The sequence below is a fragment of the Nicotiana tabacum genome, chromosome 1 (genome assembly GCF_000715075.1).
Source record: "Nicotiana tabacum cultivar K326 chromosome 1, ASM71507v2, whole genome shotgun sequence".
Classification (NCBI taxonomy): Eukaryota; Viridiplantae; Streptophyta; class Magnoliopsida; order Solanales; family Solanaceae; genus Nicotiana; species Nicotiana tabacum.
In genome coordinates this window covers 205363656-205391236 of record NC_134080.1, presented here as the reverse complement: position 1 = coordinate 205391236, position 27581 = coordinate 205363656, and the positions used below count along the sequence as shown (strand labels likewise).

Below are 27581 nucleotides of genomic sequence, written 5' to 3'. Positions count from 1 at the left end.
TAATAATCCTAAAGGAGTCCTCCTATACAAGATTCCTCCGATGTGAAAGAAGTTGTTGGACAATCTTCGAAGTGTGCATTTCTGAGTAGGATTTGCAAGCTCTGGGTACTCTCCTTTTGCTAAATATTCCTTGATATCATGAAACCAAGGTTTTTCGTCTGCTTCTTCTTCAACATGGGCACAGTAAGCTGGCTGATTATGGATTTTCACTGGAATGGGATCAATGAAATCTTGTCAGGGTGTTGTATCATAGATGATAGGGTAGCCAATGCATCGGCGAACTCATTCTAGATTTTGGGAACATGCTGGAATTCCGTCTTCGTGAACCTCTTTCTCAATTCCTGTACATGATGCAGATACGGGAGTATCTTGGAGTTCTTAGTCCTCCATTCTCCTCGTACCTAATGTATAAGCAAGTCTGAATCTCCAATCACTAGCAGCTCTTGAATGTTCATGTCAATGGCCATTTTGAGTCCTAAGATGCAGGCTTCATATTTGGCCATATTGTTGGTGCAGTGGAACTTGAGTTTGGCAGACACTGGATATTGCTGACCAGTTTCTGATATTAGGACTGCTCCTATTCCAACTCCTTTAAAGTTTGCTGCTCCATCGAAGAACATTCTCCAACCGTCATAGGATTTCGCAATGTCTTCTCCTATGAATGATACCTCTTCATTAGGAAAATACGTTTTCAGGGGTTTGTATCCTCCATCCACGAGGTTTTCAGCAAGCTGGTCTACCAGTGCCTATCCCTTGACCTCTTTTTGAGTTACGTAAACAATGTCGAACTCGCTCAACAGGATTTGCCACTTGGCTAGCTTGCCGGTGGGCATGGGCTTCTGGAATATGTACTTCAAGGGATCCATCCTCGATATGAGATATGTAGTATAGGCGCAGAAGTAATGTCTCAGCTTCTGAGCTACCCAAGTCAAAGCATAACAAGTGCGTTCCAATAGAGAATACTGGGCCTCGTACGGGATGAACTTCTTACTGAGATAATAAATGGCTTGTTCCTTCCTCCTTATTTCATCGTGCTGCCCTAGAACACAGCCGAAAGCTCCATCTAACACTGCAAGGTAGATTAATAAGGGTCTACCTGGCTCGGGTGGGACTAAGACTGGTGGTGTTGACAGGTACTCCTTGATTTTGTCGAAGGCTTTTTGGCAGTCATCGGTCCATTTGGTGGCGGCGTCCTTCTTCAACATCTTAAAGATTGGCTCACAGATAACTGTAGATTGTGCTATGAATCGGCTGATGTAGTTAAGCGTTCCCAATAAACTCATCACATCCTTCTTGTTCTTTGGCGGTGGTAGTTCTTAAATGACTTTGACTTTCGATGGATCCAGTTGTACTCCTCGGCGGCTCAAAATAAACCCAAGCAATTTCCCAGCAGGAACCCCAAATGCGCACTTTGCGGGGTTTAGTTTCAGGTTGTATCTCCGCAGTCTATTGAAAAACTTTCTCAGATCTTCTATGTGGTCAGTGGACTTCTTGGATTTGAGAATAACATCATCCACATATACCTCTATCTCCTTGTGTATCATATCATGGAAAATGGTAGTCATGACCCTCATGTAGGTGGACCCTGCATTCTTCAGGCCGAATGGCATCATATTGTAGCAGTACACACCCTACGGCGTAATGAAAGCTGTTTTCTCAATATCTTCCTCATCCATCCAGACTTGATGATAACCAGCGAAGCAATCTACGAATGATTGTAGTTCATGCTTGGCGCAATTGTCAAATAGGATATGTATATTTGGCAAAGGGAAGTCTTCTTTTGGACTGGCCCGGTTGAGATCCCGGTAGTCGACATAGACTCTGACCTTCCCATCCTTTTTTGGCACTGGCACAATGTTGGCTAACCATTTCGGGTATTCTACTACCCTAAGAACCTTAGCGTTGAACTGCTTGGTGACTTCTTCTTTGATTTTCAAACTCATATCAGGCTTGACTTTCTAAGCTTTTGCTTTACCAATGGACACATTGGATCAGTTGGCAGTTTATGAGCCATAATAGACGTACTCAGACCAGTCATGTCATCATACGACCAGGTGAATATGTCCTTATACTCTTTCAAAAATTCTGTGTATTCTTTCTTCTCTGATAGCGATAGGTGAATGTTGATTCGTGTTTCCTTGATGTTTTCTGCATATCTTAGGTTGACAATCTCGGCCTCGTCCAGGTTGGACTTAGGTCTGTTCTCAAAGTTCTCAACTTCTTTGACAATCTTGTCAGGTATGTCATCTTCTTCTGAATCCATGTCCGTTTGTTGCATTGTCTCATTGCATGTCATAGTCATTGGTTCATCAAGATGAGTAATAGTAACAATGTATTGGTATAGCAAGGAGAGAAAATGATAGCAATAAATATTAATTCATACGAAATTTCTTTTGATAAGTTGAATAACTGTCTTGAACATTGGAGATCTTATTGCAGGAATTGAAAAATGCGAAAAGAAAATCATTTAGTAAATAAAACAGTGAATAGTGCTTGTTTTAGCCTTGCTACCCCGAGGCTTGTCGGTCTTTGGTTGTCCTAATGGTCCAATTTTTGAGATGTGCCCCTCTGCTCACAGCATGTATAGAAGGGCCTTCCCCCCTCCTCCTTGAGAATAACACAACAGTCCATATCATTATCCTCTAAAAAGAAGTTCTTCACTGCTGCAAGTGCTTCTTCTTCATCTGACCTATAAATAATGTCGGCCTGTTGGAAGGTCTACTCCAGATGTGGTATTGGCTGCTCTAGTGGATAGTAAGGACTGTGCCATGGCGGCGACCAGTTATTGAATTCTTCTCAAGTGTATTCATATCCTAAACCGAAGGTAGTGCCATGTTTCTTGAGTTTTGTGGGTTTAAAGATTCCTTGGAGGTTCTTGCCGAGCCCTTTGCCAAGTTCGTACCCACTCCAACTCAGTATAATCTCGATTTTGCTATCCCACCATTTGTCTTTGTCGATAGCATTAACCCGCTCAATATGGTGGTAAGTTTCTCCACCCAGCTTCTTTCTTCCTTCAATCACCGGAATGGTCTGGTGACTGTATAGAGGGTTGCTATCGTCGCCATAAATGACCATTTCCTGGTAATTCCATTCGAACTTTACTGCCTGATGCAGCGTTGATTCTACTGCCCCAGCGACATGAATCTATGGCCATCCCAGCAGCAAGTTGTAAGATGCTGGTACATCTATTACCTGGAAATCGACCTCGAACCAGGTTGGTCCCATCTGCATGCATAGACTAATCTCGCCAATGGTGGACCTCTGAGAACCATCAAAGGCTTAAACATTGATTGCTCCATCCTTTATCTCATGCAGCCCTTTACCCAGCTTCTTGAGTGTTACCAATGGACAAATGTTAAGACTAGAACCTCCATCGATCAGGATTCTAGTGATGAAATAATCTTCGTATTGCACGGTGATGTGCAGTGCTTTGTTGTGCCCCAACCCTTTAGGTGGCAGCTCGTCCTCATGAAAGGTGATCTTATGGCTTTCCAGCACTTGTCCTACCATATTAGCCACTTCCCTGCTAATGATGTTACTTGGTATGTATGGTTCATTTAGAACCTTTAACAGACCATTCTTGTGTGTCTCAGAATTTTGCAGCAAAGAGAGAATGGATATTTGTGCTGGCGTCTTGTTTAACTGGTCGATGACCGAATATTCCTTGGCTTGTATTTTCCTCCAAAGGTCATCCTGACCTATCTCAATGAGGGGTGGCCAATTGGAGGCATGCTTGCTTGATTCAGCTAGATGTTCAGGGGTATAGACTCTACCAGTTCTTGTCATACCCTGTGTTGCGATAGTTTCTTCAATCCTGACCTTGCCTTTCCTTTTCGCCTCTGCTGTATAGTCCAAAGGTACAACATTTGTATAGAATAGTGGCATGGTTGACATCGCCACTGGGACCGGTACGGCTATCCTTACTTCGAATGGAACATATGCCTTGGGTGGCAAGACTGCAACCTCAAATGGTGCGGGTGCATTTGCCGGAGACACGAATTCAACCTCAATTGGTACCGATGTCTTTGCGGATGGCGCTACTTCAAACTCAAGAGGTACAGACATATTTACCTCAGCGTCCACGGACGGTTGGATCTGGAATATGATTGGATTGATAGTAATTGTCGGTTTCTTTGGGTCATCACCTTCTACGAACAACCTGATTGATCCCTTGGGATCCCAATCATCTTCTACTTCAATCATGTGGATACCTCCACCCTTATGGTCTGGTAGAGGGTTGTTTCGGATGTTTGGAGCGGGTTCCTTTGCCATAATGATCTTGTTATGAATCAAAGACTATATCTTGTCTTTCAAGGAGCGGCATTCATCGATGGTGTGCCCTTTCATGCTAGAGTGGTATGCACAGGACTTTTTAGGGTTGACCTATTGAGAATGATTCTCAAGGGTTGCAGCAGGGATAGGGTGACATAACCAGTAGCTTTGAGCCTCTTATACAGCTGGTCGATGGGTTCAGCGATGGCTGTATATTGTTTCAAAGGTCTGCGATCAAAATTAGGTCGGGGTCTAGGGAAATTTTGGCGTGCAGGGGGTGATTGATAGTGGGATGGTTGAGCATTATAGGTTTGGTAGACATGAGTGGGTTGGGAGTATCTGGGTGAAGTAGGTTGATGTAGGAGGTGGAGATAACTGATAGGTTGGTGGCTGAGCTTGGTATAAAGGTGAGGGTGCTTGGTAATTTGGGGTTGGCTGGTATGTGAGTGGAGGTGTTGGATAAGTTTGGTATTTGAGGGGAGACTTGGTCCTTTGTGCAACCATTACGGCCCCTACGTCCCTTTTCTTGGACACACCACCGGACAGTAAAGCCTTATTCGTAGCTTGCAAGGCCTCGAAATTTGTAACCATACCACTTTTAATACCTTCTTCAATTATCTCACCTAATTTGATAATATTGGAGAACTTGTGGTTCTCAATCATCATCAGCCATTCATAGTACTGCGGGTCCTGAGACCGGACAAAGAACTTGTTCATTTGCTCCTCTTCTAAGGCGGGTCTGACCTTAGCAGCTTCGGACCTCCAGCGAGTAGCATACTCGCGAAACGTCTTCGTGGGCTTCTTCTTCAAATTTTGGATATAGAACACGTTTGGTGCATTCTCTATATTAAACCTGAATCTGTCCATAAAGTCAGATGCCATGCCCACCCAACTTGACCACTTCTTGGGACCTTGGCTGATGTACTAAGATAATACATCTCCCTTCAAACTCCTCATGAACAGCTTCATACGGATCCTTTCATCCTTCCCTACTCCAACCAGCTTGTGCAATATGTCCTCAGATGGACCCTTGGATCACTCGTGCCATCAAACATTTCTAACTTATGAGGTTTGTACCCCTCAGGCAGTTCGACATCAGGCTGTATGCAAAGGTCCTCATAGTTCAGCCCCTCGATTCCTTTGCTTCCCTCAACGCCTTGAATCCGGATGGTCAGTTTCTTAAGTTCCTCGGCCAAGTTCCTAATAAGCAGATCCTTTTCATCAAACTCAGGTGTGCATGAGATAAGTTGGGTGGATTGTGGCATGGTCTCCACATATTTAGGATTGTTATGGTGGCCTGGTGTATAGGTGTGGAAATGGTCGTTTGTGGAGTTCTGAGGTTCTAGGATGAGTAATGGAGTATTGTTTGGGATATGGCAGGTGTTGCATTGGTTCTTTGGTATAGTGTAATGGTGAGGATCGGGATGATTCTATTGCTTTGGTATATTTTGAGGAGGTGTAGGGTTCTGAGTGTTGGGGAAGTTGATATCTGGGGTACTGAGGGAAAATGACAGGTTTGCCAGATTTCGAACCTGATCGATCTCTTCCTGGAATTTCAACAGTTTCTGTTCAAGTTGTAACACATTTTTGTTAGGAACCCGAATACCCTGGCCATCAGTGGCCTCTACCCATTCAGTCGTGTTCTCCTTCATGATGTTGTTTAAATCTTCCATTTTGCCTTTGTTCTTGCCTTTAATAGGACTAAGAGGAGGAGTGGGTGGAGGGCCCCTGGATCTTGTGAAATAAGATGATGATGCCAGAGTGCACGAACTAACCTTTGGGGAGGGAAATAATAAGAAAAAATAAAAACAAAAGGTAATCAAGTCAGTGAGGATTATAAAAAGTATTGCAATATTTAAACACATAGTGCAGGAATGTAAAGCGTGTCCTAATTTAGGAACCTCTTTGTTCCCGAGGTAGGTCTAGCAACAAATAGACTTGGAGAACTTAGAATGTTAAATGCCTCATTTTATTGATAAAAATAGACGAATCCCAAATGACACTAAATACGCAAGAAATAAAAGTCACTAATGGCCATTGGCCTTATTACATTCATAAAGCAAAAAAGTAAATTCTCATCTACTTGGTCCCAGAAGGACCCTCCCTAGACTCGGTATCCTTGGCTCCTTCGAACAGCTTCCCCAATTTGCGAAGTCCCAGCAACAGGTATGCTCTAGCTAGATGTCCACCTTCGGTCCCTTCAGTCTTTTGACAGTCTTCAACCCTTTTGAGAAATTTTCCCTCTAGTTCTACTATGCCTCGCTCCAAGTATCCTAGCCTTTTGTTGGCACTGATAGCCATGTCCTTCCATTCCTCAATCAGCTTCTTGTTGGACTCTTGTATCTCGTGATGTTTGCTCTCGCATTCACGGATCCTTTTGCGTAGCTGGTTGTACTTGACTTGCACCTCGGCCTTTTTATCTATAATTTTGTGACCTCGAATGAAACCTGGCTGGCCTAGACTATCCCAATTATCTTCCAACCAACCTGAATAGAAAGGGGTACAACCGGCATGATATCTGTTTGGCTCGATAGTGTCTTTCCCCATTACAAACTTGCAGTGCCATATGTGTTGGGCTTGGCACTTGTGGGGACTATCATCATTTTGGAAGTCAGGTCGAAGATGGCTCATCTTGTCGACCCTGGGTATGACTTGCTTCCTACTTGTTTGCCTCATAACTCGAAGAGGGACATAAGGGTATGTTCGTCTTAGACCAATCAATATCAGGAAATGTGCATCTCTGGATCGGGCGATGAACTCCTCTGTAGGAAACCACTCGAACATCCATTGAACTTGTTCTTCAGTTAGATTATCAAAGAGCTCAACCCATCCTTTGGCATTCTCAGGCTGAGCGAACATATCGGGGATGTAATTCATTCGCTTTGAATGGTGGAAAGCGATGTGATCATCTCAGTCCCTTCGCTGAATTTCTTGTCGGTATTCGCCCTTTTGGAGATGTTCTATGAGCCAAAACTAAAGTAGTATATTGCAAACTTCAAAGTGTCTCGCTCCTCGTTGACACTTAGGCTCAGTGTATATTTGCGATGATCATGGGTACAATACTAAATGTCTGCCCACCAATCCCCTCCATTAAGGTCTTGGTTACCATAGCCAGCCTAGTATGGATTCTCCCTTTCTTCATTGGAAACACGATCAGACCCAGGAAGTAAAACATGAAGAAGAACACCCTACGATGAATATGTCCCAAGGACGTGATGGCGAACTCGTCATGGTAGGTACGGTATGATTTTTTGTGACCGTACCTTTCATACAGGTAGTCAAAAGGGATGTATGACTCCTTTAGGCATACCAATTCTGCATTCTTCTTCAAACCCATCATTTTTAGGAAACCCTTAACTGTGCGGTTCTCAGGCATTAGCAAACCCGGGGTTTCCCACACTAGACCAGTCAGTCCTCCTATTTCTCCAGTAAAGGTGTCATTTCTATGTCCCAAAAGCGGAACACGGCCCTTTCACAATCCCAAAATAAGGTAGCAGCTTCTATTATCATGTTGTTATGCTGAATCTCCAGGAGGGATGGTAGATTACCTAGATATTTTTTGACGAGACTTTGGTCACTAGAATGTAAATCTCTCCACTAGCTTAGCAATCTTGGGTGGATGTTGGTGACCATGCCGAATCTGGGGACTTCGTGCCTCATATTTCTGCAAGACAAATAAGGTTAGGCCCTTACCCCCACCAGACTCGACTATTTAATATCAATAATTAGCATGAAGCATTTAGTTCTCCAAATAAATGCACAGAACGTGATAATGTCCATTTGGGTTTAGGGAAACCTAGTGGACTTTTGGACAAGGCTATCTTAAAGGATCATTACGTGGACAATGTAACTGACCCGACTAGGTTTGACCATTATGCATACGTAATTTAAATAGAGTAAAGTTTCTATGGGGTTTACTGATACCCTTGAGTGGACAACTCAAGGGGGAAGGCACGGAACTATCGACTGCACCGTTGATCGACTAGTTTTACCGCAAATAAGCCTTTCTGAATTTACTCATCAAGGCATTGCTATAGTATTTGTTTGGCACGAGTAGAGTATGATGTTGAGCATGATTAGAAATAATTAAAAGCATGTTGACATGTATTTTTCACATTAAGAAAGCAATAAATACAGCAATTTCGTAGTTTAAAGCAGTTATAAAGGAAGGAAACAAGAAAGATATGTCAGTTTTGTTTTTGAAGAAGAAATGAAATGCTTAAAGGAAATTAAACAAATAATTGCACATAGGGAGGGGTACAAATTCACAAAAAACGGTATGGGTAAAAGCCTAAATATCCCCAGCAGAGCTGTCATGCTGTCACGCCCTCTTTTTCCTTCGCGGAATTGGGTTTATGACATTTTGGTTGGGAAAACTCTTTCCTTTTGGGAAAGGGGGTTTGCAGTTTGAAGAGTCGCCACCTAACAATTTAGGTGCGTTAGGGCACCTATAAGGTTCATTTATAACTACGTTTGGTAACCAGAGATAGGGTAAGAGCTTGAAAATATCCCAAGGGGAAGGTGTTAGGCACCCCTTAGGATCCACTAGTGTGGTTCCCGGCCAAACAGTTTTTGTGAATTTGTACAATTAGCAAATAAGCAAGTATGGCTCAAATAGTAGGGGATTTAAGTTTAAATGCACAAGTGTTTGAAAAAATAACCAGTGAAAAGCGAGATTTTGAAAGAGTTACAATCTAAGCATATTTGCGAATGTAAAGAGGGGTTTCCTAAGTTTATTTGTAATGTGGATCACATCAATGCAATACCCGGTATGACACTACTCAAAGAGGGGCTACATGTGGTATTAACGCACCGGTCATCATATCCATATCTACCCTTTCCCGCCCCGTGAAGGTAGTTAAAGTGAAGGTTGGTCTCGACCCCTATTGCATGTTGTTACCCGTCCCTTCCTATCAGTCCCAGAGGAATTTAGGACTCTTATCCTATAAAAGAGGGGTGCTAGGCAGACCCTCAGGTTTAAAGGCAAAATACTAGGCGACAAATAAGAACACATAGGACTGCATTTAGGGGGGAAACGCAGAAAACAGATAGAAGGCTCAGTTATACCTTCACAAGTAATGCACATAGACAACACGACTCATACACAGATAAGGTCCACATTCAGATCCTATGCATGGTATCTAAGTGACAACAGCAGAATCAAATTTATTACATGACTCAGAAAAGAAGTCCAAATCAAGCTCGCCTACTAATTCTAACAGTTGATAATTAAGAAGCATACATAACGAAGCATGTTTCCAGTTTTGACAAATTTAGCACCTAAGGCTTGCCTAGGTGTAAAACAATGTTCCAGTTATCAGGGTTACTTAGAGAAGACTGTTTGAATTGTATTACTAAACATGTTGTTCTAAATGTTCAGAATTCCGGAATTATTACCAACTGGGTTAATCAATTTTTTTTAATAATCAAACTAGAGATGCCTAAGCGGATGTGAATGCATTTCTAAAGGCATGATATCTAATGCACAAAAATGCAGAGTGATGTATATGCAGGACCTGAGCAGGATTTTCTAAATGCATAAGTATCATGTACTTTCAGAATATGCAGAAGATATGGAAATGACCTGTTTATTAGCATTGTTTTTATCCTAAGGCAGGATCTCTAAGTATACATGGCAGCGCATAACATAATGGTAAAGTGCTAGTTATTAGCAGATTTTAACACATGATTTTGTAAGGATGATTTCTAATGCATGTATGCATCCTAAGCATGGTTTCTATTGTGCAATTAGGAATATAAATCTAATAACATGTGTTCTACCTTTAACAACTATAGCATGCATATTTACCCCATCCCTTTCCACTAGCCAACCCCAATACTTGTTTTCAACAGATTATTACAGACCAATAATGAAATGAATTACATAAGAAAAATAAAAGTTACACTATAGAGAGCCTGAAAACAGGCCCAAACCTTCAGCACCTGATTAGGACTTCCTCCCTAAGTTATGTAATAAATCACCTCAAGTGCCAAGATTATTCCATAGTCTTTCTCATATCTGGGTGTGTCAGAGTTCTCTAAGGACCTCAAGGGATCCCGGGCAGTGCTCACACCCAGATTTCATAGCCAAGATAGAGTAAGTGGAAGGGCCAGCTTTTGTCTGTCCAAGTTCAGATGGAGCTCAAGGGTCCCAAGGCAAGGTTTACATAAAAGGGGCAAAACCTAGTAGTCTAAGAGTAAGGTGAGAGCGCTTGACATAAGTTTGAAAGAGTTGAGTTGGAAACAGTTTTGAAAATGATTAGTTTGAAATAAGTTTTGGAAAAAAAAAACAATAGAAGAGTTTGCCTTAATGAAAAAACCAGTTTGGAGAAGAAAAAAAATAGGGCAATCAGCAACTCAAGACCAAATCAACATACATAGTTCAAACACAAACAGGGAAAGGAGGAATTAGGACGAGTAGTTCATATGTGAAAGCATATTTGCACATAGGTTAACACCAGAGAAGTACTACAGAACTTAAATAGTTGCAGCAATAGTTTATCACAAAGTGTTCATGCCAGGAGCTTAATAGAGTTACTCATTAGGTGTAGGGGGAAGGGTTGAGGATCATATAGTGACTGGGTATCACAAACACATGCTTACAATGTGTTGGGGGTTAGGGGGTTAGGGCAGAGTAGTAGTAGAAAAATGTAAGAAAACAGTAGACATGCTGAATTACAGGGAAGGGGTCTATTACACAGAGTTAGTCATGCTACTTAGTGTTAATCAAATACATTAGGAGTTTATGGGCATATTAGTTGAGGGGAATAAATAAGAACTCAAGTAAACATGTTGGACCAATATCATACAAGACAAGTGAGACCCAGACATGCTGATTACACACTTGAACAAGATAGGGCAAAACTTAAGCATATTGAATAACACAGTAAACAAGAAGGACAATTAAACACATAAGCCATTAAATTAGTGCAGAAGGAGACATGGATTAACAGACAGGGAGCACATAGAGTTGAGTTTCAGAATTGAACTAGGAATATACCAGTTAAGGAAGTAAAGTGCAGAAAGTAAAGCAAGTAAAGTTCCACAGTCTAGCCTTGGCTTTCAGCCGACTAGACAAGCAGTTAGCACAAGTAGCAGAGAAAGAAGAGAGAGTTTGTATGTGTGTGTGTGTGTATTCTCAACTATTGTTCGTGTTTTAAGACTATAGAAGAGAGTCATTTATATAGTAGTTTGAAAACTGGTTAAATTAGGCAAGAATCAATTCTTTAGTAATTATAGAACTCAGTATAAAAAATTGGTTCGAATCTCCCTTTGATTGAAGGAGTTTGTGTAAATGGTAAAGAGTATGTGACAAGTAAGGAAAGAAATCATACAAGGCTGGAGTATAACAAATAAGGAAAGATTTCAAAATATTACCAGTACAGAACAGGTAATTAAGGCTAGGTTCAGAAAGTTTTCAAACTAAGGAAACAATCAGTAAGAATTAAGTAGCAATGCAGACAAGGCAAGGGAGAACTAATTAAGGTAAGCAACTAATCAAATTAAGTAGAAAGGTAGGAGTCGGGGGGTCCAAAGGAAAATGTCCAAATCACACCAAGTAATAAGGAATTCAGAATCAATCAAAGAGAAAGTCATGCAAAAGGGTCAGCATGTTTAACATATAAATAGAGCAAGACATGGGTAGTCAAGAATTAGCACACAACTCCAGCAAAACATGAAGATCAAACGATACTGAATCAGTGAGAAAGATGCGAGTCTTGATACGAACAGTCAAGACGAACACAAACATATAGAATTGGTGTAAGTCTAGGATGAGAAACTTAGTAGAAGTATATCAAGGCAAGGCAGTCACAAGAAATCACAAAAACTCAAAAGAAACATGAGAATCAGTAAGTCATGCTAATACACAGAAAACAAACGAAGAACCCTAAAAAATTAGGGTTTTGACATAGGCTAGTTAGGGTCAAGGAAGAACTTAACAAAATCAGTCAAAACACATAGACGCAGGGGATTAAGCACTTAAAACCAGAAAGCGTTTCAAAAAAAAAATCAGAAACCCTAGTTTAGGAAGATGACAAGTCATTCGAAAATCAAGAGATTTTCCATGAAAACAAGTAAAAAATAAGTTTGATCCTTCTCAGATCTGTACAGATCTAAGAAATTTAAGAGACGAAATTAGGGTTTTCAGCATAATAACTCGAATAGAGGAGAAAACTTAAACAAACGCTTTAACCATAGAGACTTGTAGATTAATACAAAAAATCGGAAGTAAGAAGTGTTTTGAAAAGGTGTTTAAGAACCCTAGTTCGAAGATGAAGAGTTACTTTAGAAAAATCGGGAAAAGAACCTTTGAGGAAAACAACAAAAACTCATAGTATACACAGATCTAAGATAGATCTAAAAGAAAATCGGAAAATCTTAAGAGTTAGGGTTATAGAGAACCCAGAGAAAATGAGAAAACCTTAAAGGGTTATCAGTTTTAACCGAAAAAGTCATAGATCTTACTCGAACGGCCTGAGGTGGTCGAAAAATGGCATGAAAGACCATGGGTAGGAGTTGAACCGCTCCAGGTTCACCTGAGGACCTTAGGGTAGGGTCAAACTTGCGTGGGGTGAAGCAGGGGCTAGGAGATGATGAGAGGCCATGGTTTCCGGCGAGGAAGGTGCCCGAAGAAGGTGGACAAGGTCCATCAGAGAGGAGGGAAGAGGAGAAGGTTCTAGAGAGAACCAGAGATAGAGAGAGGGAGATAGAGAGACCGGTTGAGAGAGAATGAGAGGGGAGAAATGAGAGATGGGGGGTAGTCATTCGGGTTTAATATTGTATGAGGGAATCTGGACCGTTGATTAGATTTGATCAACGGTCCAGACTGGACCACGGATTGGGTCGGGTATGGTTTGGGTTTGGGCTTGGGTCTAGTGGGTTATTTAATTGTGTTAGGGGTCGGTTGGATTTAGGCTAGAATTTAAATAGGGAGTGGCTAATTGTTAAATACCCAATTAAAATTAGATAAATAATTAATAAAAACAGCTAATAATTAGATAAAATGAAATTAAAGCTAAATAGGTGAAATTTTAAGGTAACTAACTAATATTTAAAATACAAAAGGACCGATTATTGAATTAAAATAGCATAAAGTGTACAATTAGGCTATAATTGCAAAATTATTGTAATTATAGCCAAACAATGCCAAATTGGCTAATTTATGAAATAATTAAATCCTAATAGGATTAAAAATTATATATTGAGCTAAGAGATACTTTAAAATTACTTGTAATGTAATTTATGAATAATTATTGGATATAAAGTACTGAATAAATTAGAAAATAAATTGATAATAATATGGAAAATTATGGAAAAATACCAATTATTATAAAAAGTGATTTTGAATGCCTATATGCAAATTTAAAAAATAGTTTGAGTAAAAATTGGGTATCTACAAGAACTCTGCTATAAGTACCTTGTCGATAGAAATTCCAAAAGCCATTCTATTCCCTTTTCTTATGTCTACCTATAATTAACTAACCAACCAATAAAGGATAGATTATATATTGAGTAATATGGAAGAGAATTTGAAACAAATTATCTAAGATAAGTAGAATATCAAATTACCTTGTTCTTCTTCACGGGAGGAAAATCAATGGTGGACGGCGAATAACTTGAACCAAGAAATTCCCAAATTTGGCCTCAAAATATGGAAAATACTATCAGATCCTATGCGTCCATCTCTTCGCTTAATTAACAATTTTTTTCTTCTTTCACGTTTTACTGCTTAGTGTGAAGCATTCCTCTCCAAAATTTCTTTTTGACTCCTTATGTTTGCAGAACTCTTACCTCTGCTAAGTTATTTCTCATGGGATGATTCGGCCCTCTCGTTTTAGTTATTCTAATTTTTTTTTGTTAAATGACCAATATGTCCTTGTTTGAAATTTATGGGGTATTACACAAGGCCTATAAACACAAAGAAAAAATTTATGACCATCTGCACATTAATCTAAGTGCAAATTAGAAATCATCAAGAGATATCTGAAGTTACCCAGTTTAACGCATGTTGAGCTTCATTGAACAGGCAGGACACTTCCACCTCGTTCATCTTGGATTGGTACTCCTCGGTCACAAGCACCGAAGGTAACTGGCCACCCCTACGGGGGAAAATAGGACCCAAACATCCTCCGGAATCGAGATAATAATTGATCGCTTCCGGTCAGGATCCACGCTTGGAGCTGGGAACCGGTTGATTAATTTTAGTCTTGAGGAAGGCCCGCTTGTTCCCGAAGATGGACTCTTCCTCGGCACCTCCAAGTCACCCAATCTGGCGACGTCCTCCGTGGCAGTATAATCCATGCCATAAAAAATGTCGCGTAAGGGGTCGTCTGCTCCATGGGCCCCCTCATTAGGGCAAGGTTTTACAGCCTGAGCCTCGTTGATAATAAAGTCAATGAACGAAGGTGCTCGTTGATGTCTATCACACTGAGTACATTCTTACGGCACTACCCTAATCCCGGAAGGCCTCAACCTCGGACTCCACATTGGCCTCGACCATGGAACCTACATTGGCCCTGACCACGACCTCCTCGTCGGCCTCCTTGGCTCGAGGCTGATCGTCCTCACCTCTCTCTGATTCGGAGGCCCATTGTCCCTCGAATCGCGGGCCACCGGTTCAGAGGATTCTTTTACTTCTTCTTCGGATTTGTCCCTCAACTGGAGAAGAGAGTCCGATGATGGTACTTGAGAACTGGTGCTTTCTTTAGATTTGCGCACCATCCTCCTCCTCGATTTTTTCTTCTCCGAGTTTGGAGAACTCGGAGCCCTTTTTCTCTTCTTCTCCTCACCCTATCTCGGAGCAGGGGACTTGGCAAGGATATCCTTATCACCGGATAGAGGTCTCATTGTGACATCCCTGGAAAGACATGCAAATAGAAACAAAATGAGTAAGAACTCGGTGACACAAAAGAAAACAAAGTATATTCACTTAGAAAAGGAACCTCACCGTGAGAACGGGCCTTCCACCGACCTTTTGAAAGTTTGAGTCGTGCACTCTCGGAGTATGGCTTTTGAGAGATAATGCCCTCGGCCCACTTCTTGAGTCAAGGGACTGCGTTCGGGACCCGAGCAACAGCTGCATCACTACCAAACACCGATAAGAAAAAAGGAAAAGAGAGTGAAAATAAAATTTTGGGTAAATGAAACTTTACTTACGTTTTGTGATTCACTTCTCCGGAAATGGCATGTACTTGGCTGGGATCATATCCGAGGTCTTCATTCGGACAAAATGGCCTAGCCAACCTCGATCCCGATCTTCATCGATGCTCGAGAATGGGTCTTTACTAGCCCGATATGCAAGTTTAATCAGTCCCCCCGAAAGAGTCGGGGACTATATAGGCGCATAAGGTGGTCGACGGTGAATGAGCATCCATCGATTTTTCTCACGAAGAACTGGAAGAGGATCACGATCCTCTAGAATGAAGCGTGAATTTGGCCGAGGCATACCTCGTATCTTTTGCAGAACTGGATAATAATCGGGTCCAATGGGCGCAGCGTAAAGGGATAAGTGTAAACAATTAAATATACCTCGATGTAGATGGTGATATCTTCCTCGGGTCCGGGAACTACCATGTGCCTATTAACCCAGTTGCAGTCCTTTTTTAGCGTGGGAGAATTTCTTCACCGGTACGGATGAAGGTTTCTCAATCTTGAAATTGGCAGCAATCGAGCACCCACCTAGTATGAATTTGCTTAAGGGGGTTCCGCTTTTGGTTCCTCATCAGGAGTACACAGAACAGTCTCCTTGCGGTAGCCGACCGAGATGTAGAAGTAGCTTCTTTTTGGGGAACTATTTTTAAAGTTTTTGCTATTTCTTTTAAAATGGAGGAAATGAGATGAAAAAGAAGAATTTAAAGGGATACACTTGATTTGGAATAAAGATAAGCGAAAGTTCTTACAAAGATCTCCAGAAATCAAAATACAAATGCAAGAAAATACAGTGATTTCTAAGGAACAAGAGTATAGAAGGTTTGAATGTAAAGTTTGAATGAATGAAGAAGGGGGTATTCATCGTTTTCAAACGATGGTTCAAATTCCAAACGACGATTCAAATCCAGGAGTGGTCGACTAGCAACTGACAAGCATTTAATGCCATTAAGACGTGACTAGCGAGACATTTCGTCCAATTGTCATTTCTGACATGAAATATCGAGGTGAGAATCGGAAGCTCATATTGTTTCTCGTCGTTTACTATTAAAAAAATGAGGGGACTATCTGTATACGGTCGAAATCGGGCTTATCCACTACATGATAGATCGGGCTCGGAACGTAAGGAATTGAATATCGACCTCGAGTCCCATCGAACCAGAACACGAGGTCAGAATGTCCGCCCTCAAGAACATTGGGTCCATTATCCCTAAATCGACCCTTACCCCGGACGGGATCGAGGAAACATTGCTAGTATAACCAACAGAAGACCGAAATAACAGAAGGCCGAAGTATCCGGGACCAGTCGAGTATTACGGCGGGAATCTCGGCACGTATCAATAAGGAACCGGCAAATCAGCAAATGAGGAGATTTTTACCTTACATAAAATTGTACCTAAAGTAGGACTCCCCTACTATATAAAGGGGGTCTGATTACTTGTAAATGGACATCATTACACACATTCAGATGCAATATACTGTTATTTTCTCTTGAAAGGTCTTATTCAATTGTGTCTTAACACTAATTAAAGTATATTTTGTTCAAGGGTAGACCACCTCTCAAGTCTATAACTGTTTAATTCGTGTGGTTTGAATTTACTTTATCATACTTTATTTCAATTGCAATTTAAATTATCGTTTTGTATCAATTAATCCATGTATCCTTAAAACCACTTACAAATTCAATTGTTATCCGATTTTGAGGGTAAACATACTCAAAGATAGCTTAGCAGTCAATAAAGTGAATAAAAAAATTAAAATGCATGCACAGTGTTCAAACTCTAGTAGAAAGAAAAAAATGTTAGGTTTGTTAAAAATAGAATTGTATTTAAGGTGAACGTCTATATTCTAGAGAGATTCTAGGGTTTGTTATTTGGTGACTAAGTCACTTTTCCCCTATAGATATAGGGGTTCTATTCCATTATAATTGATCCCAAATCAATAATAATACTCTCTCTCTATCTTTCTCTGCAATACTTTTCTTCTTCTTTTATTGTTTTATAATACGTTATCAGCACGAGACTCTGATCAATCGAGTAGAAGGCAGTTATTTTAATTTGGGATATGTACATGGTGCTCAACTTGTACATAATATTGAGCATAATGATTGTTAATTGTTCCATAAACTTCCTTCAGGAATAAATTATTTATTCTGAATTTAAGGTAAGTATTTTATTTTATTTTTCTCTTTTAAATTCTTGAAATTCTATAATTTAATTTTAAATACAAGCAAAGATAATAAATTTTGATTATAACTCTAATAGAGTATGTGAGAAATTATAACCACCCGAAGTAGTAAAATTTTCATGTCTTGCCATTATCAAATTCATGTATCATTATGGGCACAACAAGTGAAAACCCGTCTCATTGAATTTGCTTCATTTCATTCCCTGAAGAGAATATGATAGCATTATGTGATAAGCCTGAAAGAAAACAAAATTATTACCATGAAGGTAACAATGGATGTGGGCGTGGCAATAGACGAAATTATAATCGTCATCATTGTGTAATAAGAATAATAAGGATTCTCAAAATAATCCTTCACTCTGTGAAAGTAATGTTTGTCATTGATTTGACATGAGATTTTGTAAAGCACGTATAGATGATAATGGTCTAACCATGATGTGAATGTGACAACATATGGTTTACGAATACATATTCATTCTTAAAAGAATATGAACGTGCTAGTGATAGTGAATATACCACACTCACCTCTAGAAGGAGGTTTGATGAAATAAGAAAATAATTTCACTATGGCATGAATGACCATTGATCACATACCTATTGTGATTATGTCAAAAAATTATGGCAATGTGATTATTACAAGGTAAAAGTAATGGAAGTTACATATCTTCCCTATAATGATTTTGATCATGACCATAATGGTATAACTTTTTCTTTGAAAGAGATATTCACCATATGGATGTTAATGAATATGTGGTAGTACAAATTAATTGAAAGCTCTAGAAAAGCCAATTATACTACTTTGAAGAAATAAAATTGATTATCAATAAGGTATGGTGTCTTAATAAGTCTCAAAGAAACTTATCGAGTTTCTAAAGTATTTATGAAAGCGATTAGTTATATTGAGACTATCAATAAAGAAAAAATTTAATATCTTCTATTACTACAACTTGTAGCGGGTTAATATGTACGTAAAAATCTACCCGCTTTATTCTCTAGTTTGTACGACACAAACAAAAGAATGTCACAATAAAGTAGAAGTTTATTGATATAAAAACATATATCATAATAAACTTGAAGTTTACTCATAATTGTACACATCATAGTGTAAAACTGAAGTTTATCAATATTGATAATTAATCCAGTTGGGATAATTGGTTTACCCATATTAATTTAAGTATGATGTGAAAAATTAAAATAGAATTCACATGGGTAAATATTAAAGAAGTAGAAAGTTCTTTATGGATTCTCTTATATTGTTTGTTCTCGTTAATTAATAGACCAACTAAAATTGGGATCCCATGAATGTTAGAAATATCAAAGGTGAATATGGACTAATTCACCTGTCATGTATACCACATCATCATGCATCTATGATATGGTTACATATGCGATTATTATTAACCCGCAACCTAGTGTTTGCGAGGTAACTTGCTCAATATTTAATTTGGAGCATAATTTTCAGATTTTCTATTAAAGACAGTGCATCTTGATAAGTTGATTTACATTACAGTTGGCTTAACATAATAATTTATTGAGTGCCTCCACTTAATATCTAAACTATTTTTTATGAGAACAAAGTTATCTATATCATTTTGATATAAGTTATATATGAAAGTATATTACATTCTCCCCTCACAAGTGGTTCAGGGTCAGGAACCAAATAATTCCATCTTATTATTATTACTACTACTACTACTACTACTACTACTACTACTATTATTATTATTATTATTATTATTATTATTATTATTATTATTATTATTATTATTATTATTATTATTATTATTATTGATGTGCGGTGTATATTTTGATTAACACCATAACGCACAAAGGTGAATTTCCAAAGTTGAGGAAGTAAGTTAGTCTTTCTAACATGAGAGGGAGACAAGATAAATATTTGAGGAAGAGTTACGTAGAAAGATTTATCATTTCCACATCTAGATCCCCGAATAAGATAATATGAACTTGAAGTTCATAAAAAGATAATTCGTCTGCAATATATTGCAAAGCATGGCAGATGCATTTGCTGACCCAAAGAAAGTAACTATATTCTCACTGCAAATGCTCCTATTAGAATAAGTCTATGGTATGCTTAAAGTGTATAGACAAATCGATTTCAAATAAAATTTTTGATAGAGAAGATGAGCAAATGATCAAAATAATCATCATAAGGAAGCAAGTGATCTAAAAGATCACATGACATAACACTTCATAAAATCTTAGGAGAGATTGGGGTACTTGAAATGAATAAAGAGATCTCTATGTTATGTCTCTATGAAAAAAATATTGGAACCGATATATAATGTTTGTCGACGGCATCCATGATAGCGCTAAGTATATATGAGGATTTTAAGTCTGTCGAATACAGATACAAAAATATTGACAAAATGAAAGAGACACAATTCGAATATAATTTGTTTCATACGAAAGACATATAATTTTGGACCTGCACATCACTTTTATTTATCTTATATGTCTAGCATGACATGAAAACTTGATATGCATATAAACTCTATTTATATGGCTTATATGTCAATCTCTAAAAGATTTAAATTGCTTAAAGCATATACAATTTTTGGTCCTGAAGTACCACATCCTAAGTGCAATTTGTGCACATATGTATCTTACTATAAGTATAAGCATGATAATGTGATAGCGGGAATACCTCTATGGAGATATTGAAAAGTCATTCCACGACATTATATGAAGACATTATATATCTATCAAGAATAATGATTTCAAGTTGCAATATATTCATTCAAGTTAATATGGCCGATTTGTTTATCGAATCCCTACCAACGATCTTTTGAAGATGGTGAACAAGATTGGAATGCAAAGGCTTAAAGATGTGAATTGATGCTCTCATTAGGGGGAGTTAATACACGTTATACTCTTTTTTCATTACAAAGTATTGTCCCACTGGATTTTCCTTGCAATGTTTTTAACAAGGCAACCAAAATACGTATTTCTAAAACATATGCACTCTCTCTATTTGCAATACTCTTCTTCTTTATTGGTTTATAAGAAGGTTGACTTTTTTCCATTTTCCTAAACTTGCTATAATTATTTCTTGGAACTGCTCGATCTCGGTGTAAAGCTACCGTTACGAAAATTTGTTAGTCTTTATATTTGAACACATTATTTTATTGGAGAAGATAATGCTTATTAGAAAGAAAAACTACAGGAGCCTAACAGAAACAAATATATCGATTATAAAATAGAATGAGTAATAAGATTTGAAATTTTTTTAAGATGAATTTCAAGTTTGAAATAATATTGTGTTTCCTAAAAATTGTAATATTCTTTTTCAGGTGAAATGCATATTCAAATATATAAATAATATTTATTATTCAACTTTCAAATATTTGTTTTTAAAATCCGATTTTTTTTCACATGCCTTTAATTGGTATTTAATAAAATTCAAAAAAGAAAAAAAATTCAGAAAAGGGACAGCGAAATCTTTATCCGAATGTCATAATCACACCTGGTCCAGATATAATGACAGCACTAGTTAGTTATTGTTACAGTACGTAATCAACGCGAGTAATCTGATTGGGATATTTAATTCGTTCCCTTCAAGTACCGCCACGTGTCAACTCATAACAAGGATATCCATGTCATTTTGAAAATTCTAGAAACATTTTCGGTCATTTAAATTCACAGTCACTGTTCACCCCCAAACTTTCAAAGTACACAATTTTCAGTCAAACAAAAAATCTCTAAAAAACCATTTTCACCCTCTTCTCCATCTCAAATCTTTCTTTTTTCTTCACATAAATTCGTCAATCCCTTTTCTCCCGCTTATTCTTATCTTACAAAAACCTCTTTGATATAATAATAAAAATAAAAACACCTTTTCAACCTTTCATAATTTTCCTTTATACAAAACCCTATTTTTCTCCCTCCGTTTCTCGTGATCTTTTTCTGATTCCAATTATTCAACGATCTTTTTCTTTTTCTTCTTCTTTTTTTCTCCGGTTATATTCCATCGGAGAAACTGCCGACGTGGTGGTACCGGCCGTTGATGTTAACGTGCACAGGGTGCGCGTGGTACAAGAGCTTGATCAGTTTAAAATTCGAAACTTTGTTCTGGTGGTGATTTTTAACCTTTCAAATAATCTGAGTCGTACACGTGGACAACAAACTGTTCTCAGTCGTACACGTGTTAGGACAGAAACGATGGTGGTGGAGTCGGGAAAAAGGAGGTGGGGTACGTGGGAAGAACTAATCCTAGGTGGCGCTGTTCTCCGGCATGGGACACAAGATTGGAACGTCGTCGCTTTGGAGCTGCGTTCTCGTACCATCTGTTCATACTACTTCACCCCTGAGGTTCACATTAATTTACGTTAAGTGCCATTCTTATTAATAACGACAAATATCCTTTTGTTTGCCTTGTTTGGTCTAATCTTCTCTGCTTTTAATTTAACGTACGTAGTACCTGATTTTTCGTTACGGAAAAGGGCCAGAAATGGCCCTCTAATATCTAAAATAAGTCATATATGGCCCCCGTTATACTATTTAATTAAAAAAGTTCTTACCGTTTGTGACCAGAAATTAAAATGTCCCTCCACTGTCTACTCCACCATTAAAATTAAAATATTTACTTGGCATTCTTTGATTGGACGATTTAAACCCACCCCTATTTTATAATTAACCTACGACCCGGTTCATTTTATCCGGCCCACCCGTAAATCACTTAAAGAACACCCAAAACAGATCGGTCCTCTCATTCAAGAACAAAAGCGCGAGACCAAATGTTAGGGTTCTTCAACAAAGCCTTCTCTTAGTCGATGCTGCCGATTAAAGAATCAATTTTCTCGAAGAACCCTAGCTTTTGTTCTTGAATGAGAAGACCGATCTATTTTGGGTGTTCTTTAAGTGATTTACGGGTGGGTCGGATAAAATGAACCGGGTTGTGGGTTAATTAAAAAATAGGGGTGAGTTTAATTCGTTCAATCAAAGACTGCCAAGTGGATATTTTTAATTTTAAATGGCGGAGTAGACGGTGAAGGGACATTTTAATTTCTGGTCACAAACGATAAGAACTTTTTTAATTAAATAGTATAACGGGGCCAAATATGACTTATTTTAGATAGTAGAGGGCCATTTCTGGCCCTTTTCCGTTTTCGTTATGTTAGAATCATTGTTCTTCTGTTGATTTTTTTTTGTATTAGTGGATTTCGTGGGGCCTTATGCATAATAATAATGACTAATTGGGATTAGTCAACGGAGTATTATTAATGCTTAGAATAGATTCTAGTTTTAAGGCACTGTAACAGTCTTTTTGCGCATCTCTAATATTGTAAAAGTAACTTAAAAAACATGATAAGTGACCTATAACACGTAAAACTACATAGTTGTAAAAACTATTTATAATCATTAGACATATGGTGTAAAAACTTTCAGCCTTGAGGTCCAACCTAATATGGGATAGAAAAATCTCCAATGTGTAGGAAAACTAAAAAAAGTGAATAAGACAAAGGTAAGGAAAATTAATATGGGGTAATCCTCTGTTAAAATAATAAATTAACGATTTTTTTTTCTTTTGGATTCGATAAATTATATATATCGGATGGTCTGTCGATTTTGTGTAGTAATTAAAAAAAATTGTATTTTGACGTGGAGGGTCGCCATCAGGATTCAGATAGGAAATTTATTATGTGCGCGGGAAGAGTTTGATCAAAACTTTTTCTCTAGCATGGTGGAACATAGGGTGAATCTTTTGGTACGTCATACAGGAGTTAGTTAAGCCAAAATTTGTCACCAATCAACATGTGGCTACCAAATAAAGTATTGACCATATTTAATTAGGTGCTTTTCCATTCTGTCATTTAACGCTTTTAGAGTCCTCCATTGTCCTTCTGTTCACTTGTACACGGTAACTTGGCACGCACCTTAAAAAATGATAATTGAACTACATGTATTGACAAGAGGGGTTGCTTAGTTGGTTAGCACACGAAAGAAGCAATAGCTCCAACAAAGGAGATAAAAGGGACAGGAATAGAAAGGAAAAAAAAAGTACATATAGGATTATTACAAGAGAAGGGTAAAACATAGAAAAAAAAATTGATTTTCTCTTGATTTGCTAAAATAGACAAATAAAAGTGAAAATATATTTTTAGTATAGTGGAAAGAAGGGATTAGTTGCTACTATTAGACTTTCAACATGGGTAAGTGGTGGTCTGGGCGTGCCTAATAGGGATTGAATTTTTCACATGGGCAAATTCGAGGTCTAGAGTCCGTGAGCAAAATTAGTGCAATCTTATTCTATGTTATTCGGACTCTCCGAAAGTGTTGTCGGGTGTGTGTCGGATCCTCCAAAAGGAGTACATATTGGATAGATCCAACACGGGTGCGACAACATTTCGAAGAGTCCGCGCAACATAAATGCTAAAACTTTTTTTTTTTGGGCATATGTACAGAAGATAAAAGTTACCGTCGTATGACCAGGAGGTCATGGGTTCAAGTCGTGAAAACAACCTCATGTAAAGATTCAAGGTAAGGCTGCCTACGTAGAACCCAATGTGGTCCGGCTCTTTCTGGGAGCCTTTACATAATCGGAGCTTAATGCATCAGGCTACCCTTTATATCGTATACAAAGTTCAAGGCGAAAGCAATGTGTTTAGCTGAACACACATAACCCCTCTAAATCTGCCTGTTATTTATTCTTTCTAGGAGATCATTCCTGGTGACAGACTTATTCTATTAAAAATAGATGATTTTGTTGGTAACTAATGAATACATATGCTAAACTGTACAAGGAAACTAATAAAGATAATAATTTCTTGAACAAAACTTACACTGAATTAACCGGATAAGGAGACTAACTAGCTTTACAAATTTAGCTTTATGCCGATCAACTATATAGCTAGCCAATGAGGTTGCAAGTAATCTACTTTACTGCCTCGTTGACGTTCTTGACCCCTTGTCGTCACCATCCATATCTTTAAGCATACTATTACCTCTACTCTATGAAATGCTGATTTTTTTAAAAAATATACTAAATTGCAGGCCTGCAAAGCCAAGTATGAGGATTTGCAAAAGCGCTACTCTGGCTGCAAGTGAGTCAAGTGCTTTGAGCTTATGAACTAATCTAGTTTTTCTTTTGATATGTAGTCATGAGCTAATTTAGTTTTGTGCATGAGTCACTCACCTGAAGAGAGCCTTGGAGCAACGGTAAAGTTGTGTTTGTGTGACCTATCGGTTCGAGCCGTGGAATTAGCCACTGATGCTTGCATCAGGGTAGACTGCCTACATCACACCCCCTTGGAGTGCGACCCTTCCCTGAATCCTGCGTAAACGCGAGATGCTTCATGCATCGAGCTACCCTTTATTTTAATCACTAACCATGTCAGTTGTGGCCTTCTGAAATGCTTATGAATGTTTTATGATCACTTTTATTGAGTCAAGATAATTCCTATGTTATCTCAGCTTATGACTGCACTAATAACCTAGTGCTGTCGCGTGACAAAAGAATAGCCTTTTGAATTTATGCCTAGGGTACTAAGCTTTGACTTGAATTCATGTTTTCCATTCGCTTAATATCTGTTGGGAGAAAACTCATTCATTAAGATATTATCCTTGCACTAATCAATGCCCTGCTACTTTACCTTTCTTTTGCCTAGTGCTTGGTTTGAAGAGCTACGAAGACGACGAGTTGAAGAACTGAAGCGAGAATTGCAGAAATCTGAATGCTCAATTGGGTTAGTAAATATATATTGCTTCTCTATCTTAAGTTGGTGCCACTCAAATACTTTGCATACGAAGTTTCTTGACTACACCGAGTCTGTAGCTTTCATTTCTGCAGCTTTATAGGTAATCTCTTATTCAAACTCTTATCTCCTTTCTCACTTAAGTTTTCTAACTCCATTTTATTGTGAAATCTCAGGTCTCTCCTCACAAAGATTGAAAGCCTTAAGGCAGAGAGAGAGCGGTCTGCTCAGATAGATTATGGTTTTTGTCACACTGAATCGCTCGCTGCTGTTGTAAAGTCAGAATACATGGAGTCTTTTGGCAAAGACGGTGTATCTGCTGGCAGCTTCACACTAGATACCAGGACCAAGTTTTCACCCGAGTTTGAGAGTCCTGCTATAGCCTCGACTAAAGAGATAGATCAAAAGCTAGAATGGTCGGAGTCTTGTGAGCTAGCAGAGACTGCCAATGGAAATGGAGGGGTTTTGAGGAAGAGAAGAGGTAAAAGAAAAAGTAAAGATGCTGTTTTAGATAGCAAAAAAGTGAGTGTTGGGGAAAGTGACAATGTGTGTTCAATCAGTGGCATCTCCACTTCCCACTCTAAAGGAACATCAACCATTTGCAACCAAAGTACTAAGCCTACCGCCTCTGATGATAGTAAAGGAGGATTATCTAGACTGAGGGACGACGATGATTTGATGGCAATTTTCAATTCTATTACACAGTCCGAAGTTGCTATGATCTTTAGGCATCGTCACGATAGCCAGAAGAGAACTAGATACAAGAATATTATCAGGCAGCATGTGGATATTGAAACAGTAAGATTAGGATTAGCCAACGGTTCCATCAAATCAGCAGCTGAGCTCTTTAGAGATTTACTTTTGCTAACAACTAATGCCATTGTATATTACTCGAAAAGGACGAGAGAATACAAGTCAGCGAAGGCCCTCAGGGACATAGTCATTAAAGCATATCGGGACCATTGCGAAAGCTCTTACCACAAAGCTACTTCTTCCTTGCTCACATTCTCGACGATAGGTAATCTTCCTGTGAAGCCAAGAAGTGCTTGTCCTCGCCCCTCCAAAGACAAACTTCAAGCCAAGTCTTGCAACAATGTAAATAGTATTGCAGGGACTGTAGGAGGAGATGATCATAAACCAAGTGACGCTGATTCCGAGGTTCCATTGCAGTCATTGTTAGCTGCTAAGAAAGGCTTCAAGCGACGCGGAAAGTTCAGGCTTGCTATGGTAGATGAGTCTGTTAATCGAATAACTAAAGTACCAGGAAAGGAAGTTTGCACGACCTATACAACTCCGGTAAAGGAGGACCATCAATCTGAGATGGTAACAAAGGAAACGAAAAAGAGCCCGTAAAGGTGATTTGCAGGTTGCATAGTCCTTTTTGTGCATAAATTTTTTCTTTTCTAACCTTTTATTTTGCATGGCCATATTTGCAACTGGACTCAACATGTGGAAGTCAGTTCAAGTGGCTTCTAATGAAGCTGACAAGTTGTGAATAATAAGTTCCAACTTACTGTTACCTGTGTAAAATAGACCTGTCAGGCTGTTCATACTTAGAAAAGTTCTAGCACAAGATATAATCCCAAAAGTTTGATGGAATTTGACAATGGGCTTTATGGAGGATGAAACGCTCACTTCTGTTGAAAATCTGGAAAATGTCGTTATAGCCGCTCTCAAAATAAAAGCCTATATATATATATACACACACTTTATATACTTTTGCGGCTACCAAATGTGAATAATTTTAGCTGCAGGCTACAAGTGATCTTTGCCCTTGAAAATTGGGGAAAAAATAAAAAATAGCCTGATTTACAATTGATTATTGAAAAATAGCCACATTTTCAAAAGTAATTAAAATTTAACTATTTTATCATGTAAAGATAAAATCTGAACAAAACTCCCTTGAGATCCGAAAAATTCTAGCATAATATGATGTAGGTCGAATTTTTTTGCGTATGAGATTCCAGCATAATGTGTTGGAGTTCTAACATAATATGCTGGAAGTTTATATGCAGGAGCTCATATTGCTGGAACTTTTCGTGTTTCAGATATGGTATTTTTGTTCATATTTTATTTCCGTATAAAATAGTGGCTATTTTTCAAGGACTTTGCAAATGTTGGCTATTTTTCGACTACCACTCTGAAAACTGGTTGGTACAGGCTATTCTTGAAGAATCAAAATAGAATAGCAAGCTCAATAGTAGAAAGAATAACTGGAAGTAGAATTGAAACTTTTGCAGAAGAAAATAGTTGGATAGTTTA

The 27581-nt window shown here is 38.5% G+C and overlaps 1 protein-coding gene across 2 annotated transcripts; it reads left to right on the top strand.

Moving 5' to 3' along the window:
* The first annotated feature begins 21295 nt into the window (after positions 1-21295).
* LOC107813750 (uncharacterized) lies at positions 21296-26849 on the top strand. Of its 2 annotated transcripts, none has more exons than XM_016639048.2 (4): positions 21296-21936; positions 24619-24668; positions 25233-25310; positions 25496-26849. In XM_016639048.2, the coding sequence occupies exons 1-4, from the start codon at positions 21787-21789 to the stop codon at positions 26670-26672; spliced, it is 1455 nt and encodes a 484-aa protein (XP_016494534.1). In that variant the 5' UTR covers positions 21296-21786; the 3' UTR covers positions 26673-26849. The 2 variants fall into 2 exon arrangements, with proteins under 2 accessions (XP_016494534.1, XP_016494533.1); XM_016639047.2 differs by having other exon boundaries at positions 21296-21952.
* Positions 26850-27581: the final 732 nt, after the last annotated feature.

Bases quoted from the DNA above. Each gene is read 5' to 3' on its own strand.
- LOC107813750 (XM_016639048.2), top strand. From the start codon at position 21,787: ATGGTGGTGGAGTCGGGAAAAAGGAGGTGGGGTACGTGGGAAGAACTA. The intron at 21,937-24,618 runs GTTCACATTAAT...ACTAAATTGCAG, and splicing joins CATACTACTTCACCCCTGAG to GCCTGCAAAGCCAAGTATGA. The intron at 25,311-25,495 runs GTTAGTAAATAT...GTGAAATCTCAG, and splicing joins AAATCTGAATGCTCAATTGG to GTCTCTCCTCACAAAGATTG.